At 43.7% G+C, this 14,746-nt stretch overlaps 1 protein-coding gene across 1 annotated transcript in view; it reads left to right on the top strand.

Annotated features, from left to right (window-relative positions):
• Positions 1-6,573, top strand: part of PIWIL3 (piwi like RNA-mediated gene silencing 3) — a 32,528-nt gene extending 25,955 nt beyond the window's left edge. The window contains exons 15-21 of the mRNA XM_044775678.2: positions 1,135-1,335; positions 1,480-1,583; positions 2,512-2,582; positions 2,969-3,122; positions 3,822-3,947; positions 4,811-4,958; positions 5,109-6,573. Of these exons, the coding sequence (XP_044631613.1) occupies positions 1,135-1,335; positions 1,480-1,583; positions 2,512-2,582; positions 2,969-3,122; positions 3,822-3,947; positions 4,811-4,958; positions 5,109-5,225 (921 nt within the window). The 3' untranslated portion in view covers positions 5,226-6,573. The remainder of the gene's footprint in view (positions 1-1,134; positions 1,336-1,479; positions 1,584-2,511; positions 2,583-2,968; positions 3,123-3,821; positions 3,948-4,810; positions 4,959-5,108) is intronic.
• Positions 6,574-14,746: the final 8,173 nt, after the last annotated feature.

The following is a 14,746-nucleotide window of genomic DNA, read 5'->3' as shown; positions in this document are numbered from 1 at the left end:
AGAGGGGACCCACAGCCCTTAATGAATGCTTTGGGGATGAAGTCTGAATTTTAATGCACAAGAACAGAGTAAACCCAAATAAAGTAGAATGAAATCAACAATAAAAAGCAGAAACTAAATAGAGAACAGCCAACGAATCTAAAGCTGAAAATATTAAAATTTGATATTGTCGAGAGTGAAGAAAAAAGTGAGGCTCAAAGCATCAGGAACAAGTAGTGTTCATTATTACAGACTCGCTGGAGGTTAAAGAAATATTAGGAGAACGCCATAGGCTAGGGTGTGCCAGTAAATGTGAAAATTTGAAATGCAGTTTTTAGAAAAATATAAACGATTAGCTGGTTAGTGTATTGAATTACAGGGAAAAATATTTCTTTTAATCATTGCAGGTAATGCGTTTAATGAAATTCCACACCCTTTCATGTGAAAAGAAAAGCTCAGTCTAGAATGAGAAGAAGACTTTCCCTAATCTGATAAAAGATATCTGCCAAAAACTTCTTACAAGCATTATCATGTTAAAAATAATATACTGATGATTTTCCCATTACGGTCAGAAACGAGCCAAGCGGTAACCTCTCTTGCTAACCCCCAGGTCCTGCTGGGGGTCCTAGGGAATGTCTGAAACCTTGCTCTGCTGCTTGTAAATCAGGCAATTTCCATAACTTCCATAATTTGCTCAAGGCTGAAATGGCGACAATAGTGTCCCCAGTAGGTTGTTGATGGAACAATTAACCGAGTCAAGTAAAATGCCTGGCAAATGCCCCACAGATAATGATGGTCCTGTAGACGGTGACTGTCCTGATGATGCTATATTTCAGTCTACGTTTGTAACCCACCCTTGTTAACGTCTTGATAAACTGGAAATTGAATAACTAGGACCAAAGGATTTTGCAAATCTAAGCGATTGACGCCTATTGTCAAATGCCTGTCCTACAGCCAGTTTCTTCCCCACACTCACTCACGATTGTTTAATGTAATGTGATTCTAGACCCTTTACCCTCATGGATTCAGCTATTTCTTTAACACATAGACTCTTCGCTGTCAGTGCACCACCTCAATAGCTTCCTCAACGTGGTGTCCCTTTCTCGTATCACTGTGTTATTGCATCCTGGAATTTCATATTTGCTTGCTTTCGAGGTCGTTTGCGTGCTGTCAAGTGACAGGAAAGAAATGTATGACGGCATAAAGAAATTCTTGTGCGTCAATTACCCCATTCCAAGCCAGTGTGTGGTGGCGCGGACCTTAGACAAACCCCAGACGCTGATGACCATTGCTACAAAGATCGCCCAGCAGATGAATTGCAAGATGGGAGGAGCCCTCTGGAAGGTGGAAACAGGAGTACGTTGCATTTTGTTGCCTTCTCTTTATTTCATTTGTGTTTAGTGGAATTTAAGATTCTATTTAACTAGATTTAAAAGGTAATTGTTAAATTTTGCTTGCATTCTCTCCTAACTCAATTTACTACCTTTTTAAAAATTTAAGTTGCGGAATACAATGTTCATCGGTATCGATTGTTTCCACGATATTGTAAATCGACGGAAGTCAATTGCAGGATTTGTGTCGAGCGTCAATGACGAATTAACACAGTGAGTATACTTTGGAAGATGTTGTTTAATTGGTAGCTATCTCCAGACCAAGTAGGAGAGGTGGACCTAATTGATGTTTGTTGACATTTTTATAACATAGTCAACTTCTGGTTAAAATTTTAATTTTAAAAGTTAAACTACCCCTTAGCTAATAGAACCTGCCATGTTCTAGGCAGAGAGATTCTTTTTAAAAAAGTGTATTTTATTGAGGTCACCTTGGTTTATAACATTATGTAAATTTCAGGTGTACATCACTACTTCTGTCTAGACTGTATCGTGTTCACCACGCAAAGTCTAGAAAATTCCCTGCTTTTAAAGGGCCTCATGAGATTAGAGGAAGCTTAACTAAAGTTGGCTGTGTCATAACACAATCACAGAGGGGACAGCTCACTATAGTCACGGGTTCCAGGGGGGTTAGGACAGGGACAATTCTGCTACAGTAGGGCTCCGATCTGTGAATAGAACATTGAGACAAATATGTAATTTTAACTGATATCTTGGTAAGCAGTCACAATAGCTATTATTGTTGAAGGAAAACTAGTCCTTCAAAGCAGATTATTATAGGTGAGCCAGCGTTTAAGACATTGGCCTAGAAGCAGGAATCTCTAGGAGCACTGGGTGTTCATTTTGTGGCATCCCTCTGTAGGTGGAAGGACGGGAGTCACGCATATTGAAAGCGTATATGATTTTTAGTAACGTTAATGAATGCTTTCCTGTCTATATTACTATTTGTGTGCATTCAAAATTTTATTAAATGCCTAAGAGATCAGAAGAGACCCATGCTTTGCTATCTGCATGGGAATGAAAGAAGGGATCCTCAATTGGATCCTCAGCTGCCAATAATGATTTTCTGGGTCATAGATTAATCCAGAATCAAAATGATGACATTCATTTTCCAAACTCTGAAGGCTTCTTTTTCTCCAAACAGGTGGTTCTCTCAATGTATCTTCCAGGAATCGGGGCAGGAGCTTGTGAATGGGCTGAGGGACTGCTTGCAAGGTCAGTGTCCTGGAGAAGTTGGAGCTCTTGAGTCTATACTGGTACTTCTCCACCAGTGCGGATACTGACCCCCGGGGACATTTGGCAATGACTGAAGACACTGTTGGTTGTCACAACTGAGATGGAGAAGCTACTGGCATCTAGTCTAGTGGGTAAAACATTTTACCACCCGTGGGACAACAGCACCCCCACCCCCACCACAGAGAAATATGGCTCAAAATTTTAATACTTTCATTGAGAAACCCTGATTAGACTGAGGACTTAAGCAGTGCCACGGTCCCGAAAGCTATGATATTGAAAAATGAACCTAGAAGGGGTCAAAAATAGCAGTGGCCAGTTTGTTCCAAGTTATGGCTCATTTACTTGTGTTTCTGGCTTCCTTTTAGCTGCTCTGAAGCTCTGGCGTGAACATAATCCATTTATGCCACGTTCTGTTATTGTGTATCGGGATGGCGTGGGAGATGGTCAGCTTGAAGCATTGATTAAGTATGAGATACCACAGATTTCATCCTGCTTAGAAAGTATTTTACAAACGAACGAGTAGGTATATCAGTTATAAAGTGCAGATTTTGTAAGCTCCACATTTTAATCTTGGATGAAGATCTGACAGTTTGATGTGTGAATTATGAGAGAGAAAGAGCTAGAGAAGAACAGAGGCTTCAGTGGATGGGTGGGGAGAACGGAAACCCTTCCCGCTTTGACTCTGTGCTCCATGCCCACGTCAGAGTACGGAGCAGAAGTGGAACATTGCAGTAGAAAATTTTTCCCCCATGGAACCCCTAGGAATCTTTCTCTTTTTCTAACGTCCCTTCAAGCCTTTGATGTAGGAGGGCTTGCTAACGTCAGATATTCGTTAAAATCCATGAACATAGTCTGTCAATGGTTTCTACTTATCCAACTCCTTTATGCTGGAGTTTTGTGGGTCCCAGGGCCGGGGATCCCTCCAGCTGCCCCCTCTGGCCTCAGCTGTTAGTCCTTGAAGCCTGGTGCCCAGCATAGATAGCAGAAGTGGTCCTGACCTTGTGAGGAATGGACCCTTCCCCTCGGAGATGGGTGGCTGTTGAACCCTCCTTCTCTACTGCTTGAATCAGGCACTAAGACAGTAAAGTTGGGAGCGAAGGAGAACTGCCATCTGCAGATTCTTTTGAATGGATCCTGTGTTTGCAGTGTTTTGACACTCTGAATGCTTCTAAGATAACACTAAGTGAACATAGTGACCCTGATTATGATTTTTTTAAGTGTCAAACTAGCTGTCATTGTGGTGAAGAAACGAATCAACACCCGATTTTTTGTTGAGTCTGAAGGAAAACTTCGAAATCCACGTCCAGGAACAGTCGTTGATGTAGAGTTGACCAGGAAGGAGTGGTAAGCCACCTTTATTTATTCTAAATATTCCCTTTTATTCAAATAGTAACAGAATTTTTTGAGGTTTGCATGATTTGGAGGAGAAAGGAAGAATTGACCTAAGGAAGGTTAAAAATTGTATGAATAGATACATTGGATTATAGATTTTTCTGTCTTCAACCATTTTCTTCTCACAGAATTTGAAAAATATACTCTAAATAGACTTATCACTCTAAAATTGTGCTGTTATAAGGAAGAATGATAGAACTTCTTTAGACTTGTAAAGTCAACTAGCAAATGAGAAAATTATGCCAAACCACAGCAGGAAATAAAGCATGACATTCATACCAATTAGGGAGAAATGAAGTAAAATTAAAGAAGACATTGCTCAATCTAGTGGAAGCAGGGAAGGATTAAAGAAAAAAGCAAATGAAAAGTACGATCAACATAAAGCATAACGTAAGATGATGCACATAAAAATAAATTCAATATTTACAATAAGTGGATTAACCTTACAAGTCCTATCATTTAGGGAGTTTGAATATATTCCGGTGATTCTCAGGGAGAGGCGGGAAGTGTCCACCCCTGGATCTCTGAATCAAGTTACCTATGACCATATCAAATGTGCCAGTTTCATGTTTTTGCCTCTAGATAGCACTACTTATGCTTGTAAGTCTAAATCCCATGAGAGTTATTACTTGTGTGAATATTGTCTTGGCTGGATTTGCTTATCAAGTCAGTGCTCAACGGTTAGCTAGGCTTCTAAATGTAAAGGAAACTGTCTGTAGGATGGATTTCTGTAAATGAATGTCATTTCAGATACCAGGTTCGCTACATTCTTTTTCTTAAATAAGCTTAAATACCCACACGTTCTGTAATTCCAGGTACGATTTTTTTATTGTGAGTCAGTCTGTGAAAGATGGTACTGTCACGCCTACTCATTACAACGTCATCCACGACACCGTTCGCTTGAGCCCAGATACGGTCCAGGGGCTAACTTACAGACTATGCCACATGTATTATAATTTGCCAGTGAGTATTTTTTTGGATACTGATTTTCCTTCAAATCTGGAAAATGGTTCAAAATCGAATCTGTTCTTTTTGAACCTTAGAATTGATATCGGTGAAAATTTAAATTTAGGAAAAGTAGATATAAGGTTAAAATTTTTGTTTCTCCTAAAGGGTGTCATCCGAGTTCCGGCTCCTTGCCACTACGCCCACAAACTGGCTTACCTCGTGGGCCAGAGTATTCACCAAGAGCCACATCACTCCCTGACAAACCGTCTCTTTTACCTTTGACCTACAGAAGGAGGCCTGATGGGATGTGGAAGACCACAATTTGGAAATTGATTGATTTTTTTCCTTTTGAAGCTGTACGTCTCAAATATTTTCCCGGACGCAGAGTTTTAGAGTCTAATCATCCTTGATTGGACATGGAGGAGATTCAGGGGGGTGGATGCTATTTTCCATCCTACCACTGACTTAACATGAAACTTCTGTTTTCCAGGAGGGAGAACTGACAGTGAGGGTTAGGTCTTGCAATTTACCTTTCAAATGTGTTACAATGACTTTATGATGAAAGGTGCCTGCATGTTTTGCACTCTGAGCAAGGCTGCTCGATTAATTGCAGTGGTTGGGCATTAGCTACCTGGAGGGTACATCTACGAACTAGTCATTCTATTTGGAAAGTGATAGATACTTTATTTTTGAAACATTTTGTTTTTAAAGGACAGCAAACTGATAAAAATAGCAAAATTAAATGGGGATTTGTGTTATTTAATATTTTGTATGAAAGAAAGAACCTATATGAAGTATTGTTTATTCTTGGTACTGGGGTGGGAATTTGAATGTATTTTTGGCGAAGCTGTAATAAAGGAGAGCCTTGTGATTTAAAAGTTGGCAGCTTAGGAACATTGAGACATTTTGTCACTTTTTCCGCAAAGAAGGGAAATTATGAGCTCTATTAGCATTTCTGTTTAATTCATCCTCTGGAGCATGTTCCAAGTGGGATATTACCGTGTTAGCTGTACAATAATCAGAAGAGACTCCTGAATAAGTTGTTTAAATGAAGCTATTATGTTTCTCCTGAAAGTAAACACGTTATTTTCTCTCCAGTTAAAACTATCTTTAAATGGAATCCGGAAACAGTACATGAAACTTGGTTTTCTTATACTCCTAAATAGAGTGGTATTTCCGGGGAGCGGGTAGATGAGTTTCAGAAATATACCAGAAAGGGTATGTTTATAAACAATATAGTTCCTTTGACTATTAGTTCATCAATTTAGGTTTGCAATCGAATTCATCTTATAAGAGATAAAATTAAAGCAAGTCATTTAAAAATATATCATAATCTAGTAACCTCTACCCAACAGTACTGCCAGTAATGATAAATATAATACAAGAGATGGGTCCATGATTAAAGAAAGTTAAGGCAATATGTTCTTTTCAAAAATAGAATTTGATTTATGATAGTACTTTCTAGAAATCTATAAAAATAATTTGGAAGGAACAGATTCAAAGTAGTTATTAAAAACTTTCTGAATGTTTCCTATAAATGCAATGCAAATATCATTTAGTCATAGCACTATACAATAATGTCTAGATTTATAAATTTAAAACAGTGTGATTCAATAAAGATATTCATGTTAAAATCATTGAATTGGGTCATATTTTAAAAATACATGCTGGTTTTAGGCTTCTTAATCTACTGATTAGAAAAAATTGTTGCTTTTCTAAGAAATGGAAATATTGTGACTAGGGAGCTATCTGATTTTATTAGCCTACTAGTCCTTTATAAGTTAGATGAAGGAAGCTGAGTATTCAATATTTCTAGGAGAAAGCCTTACTATCCCAAAGGTTTATAGATAAAATTTTTATAATGTATCACAGTGCCTAAGTTTCACCTTACTGAATAGGTGTTTGGGGGACTAATTAAAGGTCTTCCAGGAATGGATTTGAGCTAAGTAGCAATACAATATATAATTTAAGGAAAGTGAACTTGCTCACTCTAGCAGTAGTAAATAAATTGTATATATCAAACCTCCCACTGAGTATAGCTGAAAGCTGGACAAGATATTAGAAAAGAACGTTGTATAGTGTTACCAAGCAAAGGCTCACTGCCTGATGAGCATAGAAGCCACCACTACAGCACCAGGTTTTGAGAGAAGAAAGAGCTTTCTTGCACGGCCCACCAGCAAGGAGACAGGAGGCAGGGCTCAAATCTGTCTCCCTGAGCTGAAGCAGGGACACACTTTTAAGGAGTTGGGAGTGGGAGTGGTTACATGAAATGCAATTGCCCGCCTGTGCTGTGCTGCTGGCCTTCCTGTGGGGCTGCATGCAGTGAGCCCTGGGGCTCCTGCCCTGGGGCAAGACTCTAGGGCCTTCCTGCTGAGGTGGGGGCCGTGGTTCTGTTCTTCTCAGGGTCTCAAGGCTCCTGCCTCTTGGGGCTGCCCCTGCCCTAAGCATTTCCTTCTTCGTATGCCAAAGGCTGTCCCTGTGTGTGTATGTGGGGGGAGGGGCCCTCAGCCCTCCCCCATTCTGCTTAGAGGCCAGGATACTTGAAGAAGTGCCTAGGCCTCAGACCCTAGCCTCCCTTTCCTGCTCTCCAGGCTAGTCCAAACAGGGTGTGTCACCTACCAATCCTTAGCCCTAATCCCACCCACACCCCATCTCCCAGCCCACATCCACCTGTGTCCTCTGAGACTGGGCAGAGCTGGGACCAGCTTGATATTCCTTCCTGGCCAGCTGGGATTCCCGCTGGACTTCATCTCCTGCCTCGTTATTAAAGGTTTCACCCCTTGCTGTCACCATGGGCTTGGGGCAGATCAAGGTAGGCTCGCTAGTTGGCGCGGGGCACCTGCTGGGTGGCAGGACAAAGGCTGGGTTCTAATATGTGCGGGCTACTGGACATCTTGCTGTTTCAGAGATTGAAGCTCGAGGTGCTTGCCAGGGTCCCCATTAATGACCCCTCAGAGAAGATGTTGAGTGATGGTCAGATTGTACAACAGGTCAATTGGGGACCAGTAATGACAGCTCCATGAATGGCAGTTTACCCCAGTGTGCTTGGTTCCCTCACGGAGTGGTTCGTTCCTCTGCCTGTTCTGCGCACTCTGCCAGCAGCCTTCACAGGTCACCAGCTTCCTGCCAAAATTTCCACAAGCGAATGATTCCCTCACACTCATTTAGCTAGATGATTTCATCTTTATGTTTTCTAATTTCTGTTTAATAGTTTTCGAATGCCATGCTTCTTTATATGAATATTTTAGCATCTGTGAGAAACCTCAGGGTCACTGATCATCAGTTATCCGAGGCTGTCACTGATTCTCCTTTCCCTGGGTTTGACGTTCCTGGGGGACAGGAGCTGTTGTGCCCCCGACCGTGGCCGCCCAGCGCTGTGCTTGGTATAAAGTAGCTTGGGTGGGTGTGCAGAATGGGCCTGAGCTGCTTTGTGCAAATGAAGCCATGGGGCTCTGGTGGCAGACTCAGGGCCAGCCCCCTGCCTCGTGACTTGCTGTCCCCACCCGGGTCTTTCCAAAGCCTGGTTCCCACAGCCAAGCTCTGCTCCAGGCTGGCCCCTGACAGTTTTCCTTGATGGCGGGCAGGGGGCGGATCAAGGACAGGAGGAGATGTGTGTGTGAGAATCAAGTAGCTGACACGTCTTCCCTCTCCCTCTGTGCTGGGACTGGGGCCACACTCTCCCTGTGCTTAGTTCTCACCACACCCCCGGGAGGCAGTTTTACCATCGTCTCCATTTAGAGAGGAGGAAACCCCTTAGAAAGGTGGGGTGAGTGCGATTTCTATATTATGTGCACACACATGTCAGGGGAAGCTTGGCAAATGTGGTTTCGTGGGAGGGTCTGTCCTCTCTTCTGGAACAACATCCTTCCTTTTTAGGGTCAACAATGTTCCTTGATAGGATGATAATTCGTGTAGAGGCAGCTTCTTTATGCATCTGTACTTAGCGACCTTAGGCCTCCAAAGTCATTGAACCTTGACTGTGTCAGGACAGCCATCTGAGAGCCCCTAGGCTGGGGTGGGGATGGGTCCTCCTTACCTGCCCAGGACATAAGTGGGGGAAGGTGGAGGTTGGAGGTGTCCCCTGGCTAAGCAGCCAGGACTTCTTGGCACCAACACCTCAGGCCCCTTGGCCCTGGTGGGTGGCGTGAGCCCAGGGGAGCGTATTGTGGTTGGTGATGGTCATGTGAACTGAAGGGGGACAAAGATTGGCATCAAGAACAGGTGCACAGCTTTGTGACAAATCGGAATGTCTTTGTCTTTGTGTTTGATCACTCGTGGAAGGTACTTTAAAGCCTGATGGATTTTAATAGACACGCCCTGCAACATCACTGCAAAGTACTGAATTCTCAGGATCCTTCGTCACTCTGCCGCTGGTCGTGCTGACCCACATTTATGTCTGTTATCTTATATAGAGTTAGGATTAGACTCAGGGTCGACAAAGAGTGTATTAAAAACACTGTTGGATTCTTATCAGTTGTATCCTGAAGGCATCTCTCACTTCTGGAATCCACTCCAACCACGAGGAGGAGAGTCCCTCCAACGCCTATGAAATGGAATCTTCAGGAGTTTTTAGTTTTAAAACCGGGGATCTGCAAGATTCAGTTCCTCATGATTGCAAAATATGTATTTCTTAATATTTTGGTTTTGCACAAACTGATGCTTTTGAAAGAGGCGTTGTTAATTGGGCTCTTTGACTTTTGAGGCCATCTTTAGGGGTGGAGCAGTAATAAATGTGGGTCCACTTTCACATTCAGGGTGCAGATCCGTGTGACCCAAAGTGTCACACTTTCCGTTTAGTGACATCTCTGTGTTCCCCTGCCCCTGAGTGATGATGATTCTCTTCTGACACTTGGGAATGTGTTTTTTTAAACTTCAGGTGCCTTTTTAAAACAATTCAAACATGAAAATCCTCATGAATATTTCAGGATGTCCTGGTACCTGGAACATTAACTAATAGAATTCCTCCGGGTTTTCATTGCCCTAGTTCAGGTCCTTTCAAGTGAGTGAACAAGATTCTGTCTTCCCTTCCGGGGGTTACTTTCTATGTTGACGGTGCGTAATATAGTGTTTTAATGATCATAACAGCTTTATTGAGATACAGCTCACATATAATACAAGTCACACTTGAAGGTGTGCAATTCAGATGTTTTAGTACACTCACAGAATTGTGCAACATCACCACGATCGATTGTGGAAACTTTCCCTCATCGCTCTAAAGGGAACACCTTCCTCATTAGGGACAGTCCCATTTCCCCTAACCCCTCAGTCCTAGGCAAACACAGATTCTCTTTCTATTTCAATGGATTGCCCTATTTTGAACATTCCATGTCAATGGAATCATACAATGTGTGACCTTCTGTGTCTGGTTTCCTTCATGCAGCATAATGGTTTCAGGGCCCATCCATGTTGTGGCGTGTGTCGGTACTTCATTCCCTTTTGATTGCTGAATAATGTTCCACTGTGTGGCTGTAGCATTTTATTTATCCATTTTTCAGTTGATGGACATTTAGATGTTTCCAATTTTGGCTGTTATGTGAGGGTTCCAGTTTCTCCAGATCCTCACCAACACTTACCGTCTTTCTGATTCTAGCCATGCTATGGGTGTGAAATGATATCTCACTGTGGTTTTGAGTGGTATTTCTCTGGTGGCTAATGATGTTGGACATCTCTTCAGGTGCTTAATGACCATTTGTGTGTCTTCTTTGGAGAAATATCTGTTCAGCTCATTGGCCCATTTTCTAATTGGGTTATTCGGGTTGCAACTGAGTTGTAATAGTTCTTTATATACTCTAGATATGTTTCTGATCAGATATATGAGCTTCAAATTTTTCTCCATGTTGTGAAGAGTCTTTTCACTTTCTTAATGGTGTCCTTTGAATCTCAAAAATTTTACATTTTATTCCTAATGAAATCCTACTAGTTGGAAATTATTTAGACATTAAATTGTATCCTCATCAATATTTTGGTTATATGAATTAAAAACCAAATATGAAAGGATTAGAAAAGATTTGAATGAGTTTGTTTCAAGGTTTGCTCTAGATCCAAAAGAACTCATCAGGGAACACGTCATTCCCCTGTTTGGGTATTTCATTATTGTCCTTTTAATGTCCTTGGGATCAGTAATCATAGTCCCTTCTCATTTCTGTTATTGGTAATTTGTGTTTCTCTCTTCTTTTTCTTAGTTAACCTGGATAGAGGTTATCTATATCTTTGATCTTTTCAAAGAACTGATTTTGGTTTTATTAATTTCTCTATTGATTTCCCATTTTCAGTGTCATTGATTTCTGCCGTAATTTTTATGATTTCCTTTCTTCTGTTGCTTTCAGCTTGCGTTGTTCTTTCTCTAGCTTAGATTATCATTTCAGATCTTTCTTTTTTCTATCTGTGCATTCACTGCTATGAATTTCCTTCTGGGTCCCGCTTCCACTGCATTCCACACATTTTGATAAGTTGCATATTCATATTAACTTAGTGGAAAATATTTGAAATTCCTCTTGAGACTGTTTTTTTTGGATCCATGTGTTGTTTAACTGCAGCTGTTTTGGGATCTTCCAGCTATGTTTCTGTTCTTTTCTACTTTAATGTGTTTCTTTGTTCTGAGAACATGCTTTGTATGATTTCTATTGATTTAAATTTGTTGAGGTGTGGGGTTTGTTTTTTTTTCACCCAGAATGTGGTCTATTTGGTGAATATTGTATGTGAGCCTGAGAAGACTGTGTATTCTGCTTTTGTTGCATGCAGTATTTTATAAATGTGCGTTAGATCCAGTTGATGGATGATAGTGTTCAGTTCATCCTTGCTGGTTTTCAGTCTGCTGCATCTGTCAATTCCTGAAAGAGCAGGCTTCGGTGCAATAATAGTGGATTTGTCTAATTCTATGCCTGTTCACCCTCACAGTGGATTTGTCTAGTTCTCCTTGCAGTTTTTGCCCCATACATTTTTTGTTGTTGTTGTCGTTGAGGAAGACTGGCCCTGAGCTAACATCCGTTGCCGGTCTTCCTCTATTTTGTATGTAGGATGCCGCCACAGCGTGGTGTAATGAGCGGTGTATAGGTCCATGCCTGGGATCTGAACGCACGAGCCCTGGGCTGCTGAAGCAGAGCACGTCAACTTAACCACTATGCCACCAGGCTGGCAGCAGGAGGGGAGAAAATGCCACCCCAAATCACACAAACCACCGTGGGTGTCTGCATAGTGAGGACACATCAATGGAAGCAAGGAGGCGCTGAGAGACTAAACGATCAGAGAATTTATGGTCATTTGGTACAAGGGCTCCCAGGCAGGATGAAGCCTTGTGCAGGAGCGCTCTGTTCTGGACGCTGCCTGGAGTTGTTTCCACACTGTGTCTCCTGATGCCTCATCCCTTCCCCCAGTCAGGCAGCAGGTGGCTGGCCAGGCATCTCTGTCTAAGGAAGAGCTGACACAGAAGACGAGACGGAATAAAGCAGGCAGGTCCTTGGCTCGTGAGTTATGGAGTCTCTCTCCTGAATCGGAGTCTCTGGGGACCTGACTTGCACACAGCTGCGGTTTGATTAATGTCCCGGGTGATTCTGACAGTCACTGAAGTTGAGAAGCACTCTTGCGCTGCCAATGAAGTATTGGGAAGAATGTTTAGTGAGAACTAGATATCTTATTCTCAGAAAAGCCTCCTGGAATGCAGGAAGCAGAGACTAAGATCCAGAGTGCTCAGCCAGCAGCAGAAAGAACCCGCTCCTCACCCACCTGACCCCCAGGCCAGTTCTGCAGAGCAGGGAAGCAGCCCCGGGTAGGTGGGGACATCTGAGAGCAGAGGCTCCTGCTGCAGCCCCTCCTTTGGTGTCACCGCGGGAGGGGAGACGGGAAGACCTTGGAGTTCTCAGCGCCCAGGGTGGGATGGTCTGATCCCTTAGCGGGAGACCTGCTTCCTGAGAGCCCTGGGCCACAGCACAGCACGGGAGCAGAATAGGGGTCCAGGGGCTGATGGGAGTCCTGGAGACGGAGTTTCCTAAACCCCAGAGTGCTGAGGAAGCAGCAGAGGGCTCCGACAGCACACGCAGGGGACCCGAAAGGACCTCTTGGAAATTCAGACTCATTCAGCAATGACCTAGATGGGCAGATGCATGAAGAGCAGACAGGTCAGGATGTTTCGACTGTTGCCAGATGGAATAGACTAGAAAGGAAGGACCTGATCCCCAGCTCACTGCCCTTCTTTGGCACTAGGTATGCCCCCAGGGTCACCCCAGTTAGACCGAGACTAGGTTTCTGCTCTGAGGCACGATGGGGTCTGTAGCCAATGCTATGGTGCCCCACCACCATCCTCAGACCCTCTGTCATTTCCAGGCACACAGTCTCCCCATGTGCTCTGTACCCTATGGCCAGCACGTGCATCTCCGTGTGGCAGGGCTGCCCTCAGGTTTCCAGAACCCCCTTGGCCTGCCCACCCAGAGAACCCAATGTGCCTGCATATTCACATCCCCCAGGACAGCCCTTAACTGATGCCTGACGGGTGCAGGGAGGGGGAGATGCAAATTCGTCAGCTTCCGGGGCCCCCTTCCGGAACTCTGATGTGTGGCCATCACTGTCCCCAGTGCCCTGGAGGACAGAGTCAAGGGTGCCCTCTGTGGGACCTGGCTTGACTCCTTCCCTTGGCGTCTCACTTGCCTGCTCCCTGATCAGATTTTCCCTGGACCACTTCCTCATAAGTCACTTTTCCTCACGTCCTCACTTTAGGATCTATTTCTGAGGAATCTGATATAAAACAGGAACTTAAACAAAACTGAGTTTAGTTATGGGAAAAAAATTAGGTACCCCTTTATGCCTGTCTGAGTTCGTAGACTGAGCTCTGTAAGACTGCACTCGTTAATGAAGACCTTCATAACATCACCTCTTGTCAGCACTCACAAGTTTCCATGAATGATCTCGTTAAACCCATGAGTCAGAAACCACTGTTACGCCCATTTTACACATCCCAAGAGGTTCAGTAACTCTCGCTTCAAGGGCTACAAGCAGTCAGGGCTCTGTGCCAACCGTGGCTCTCCGCCTGGGTCTGGCTGAATTCCAGGGCTCTGAGCAGAAGCGCTGAGGGAAGCAGAGACCTGGTCCCGAGCCGGGGGCCCAGGGCTCCTCCCACAGGGCGGGTCTGGGCTGAGAAGAGAGAGGACAGACCTCCCAGGGACTTTGTGGCAGAAAGGGCAGGGCGCAGGCTCACAGCATAAAGGCCCCGAGTGCAGTGAACTCCCAGCGTGAGCACCTGCTTGCTGTGTGGCCTCGGGCAGGTCCTGTCACCCCTCTGAGCTTCAGTTTCTCACTTGAAAGTGGGGTTGATAATGACTAAAGATGCAGATCCACAGGCTGGTGATTCGGGAAGTGGATGTGGGTTCCTGACAGCTGTGGTCTTGAAGAGCTCCTGCCGGAGCGTGCTGATGGCTGCATTCACTATGAAATGTGTAAGAAAAACAAGAAAGTGGGCTGGCAGATAGATAACTGATGAAGCAGGAAAAATAAAAGGCTAGCGGTGGAATCTTGTGAGGGATAATGTTCTTTAACTTTGCTTTCGGTTTGACACTTTTCATAAGAAAATGTTGGGGAGAAAATGTCCCAACAAGTGATTCTTTTCTGATGCGAATGGTCCTCTCTTCTTTATGAGTCATTCTGATGCCCAGCAGGAGAGCCGGCAGGCAGGACAAGCCAAGGGCCTGAGGGCTTATCTCTCTAGTATCCCCTAAGGTGGGCATGTCAGTCTTCCATTTGCCTTTTCTTTTCTTTGGGAGTTGTCAGGTCCAGAGAGCATGTCCCCAAGTTCCTCTGGTTCAAAGGAATGCTGG

Source organism: Equus asinus, chromosome 8 (genome assembly GCF_041296235.1).
Source record: "Equus asinus isolate D_3611 breed Donkey chromosome 8, EquAss-T2T_v2, whole genome shotgun sequence".
Lineage (NCBI taxonomy): Eukaryota > Metazoa > Chordata > Mammalia > Perissodactyla > Equidae > Equus > Equus asinus.
Note: the sequence above shows the minus strand (reverse complement) of the source record. Positions and strands in the feature narration are given on the sequence as shown.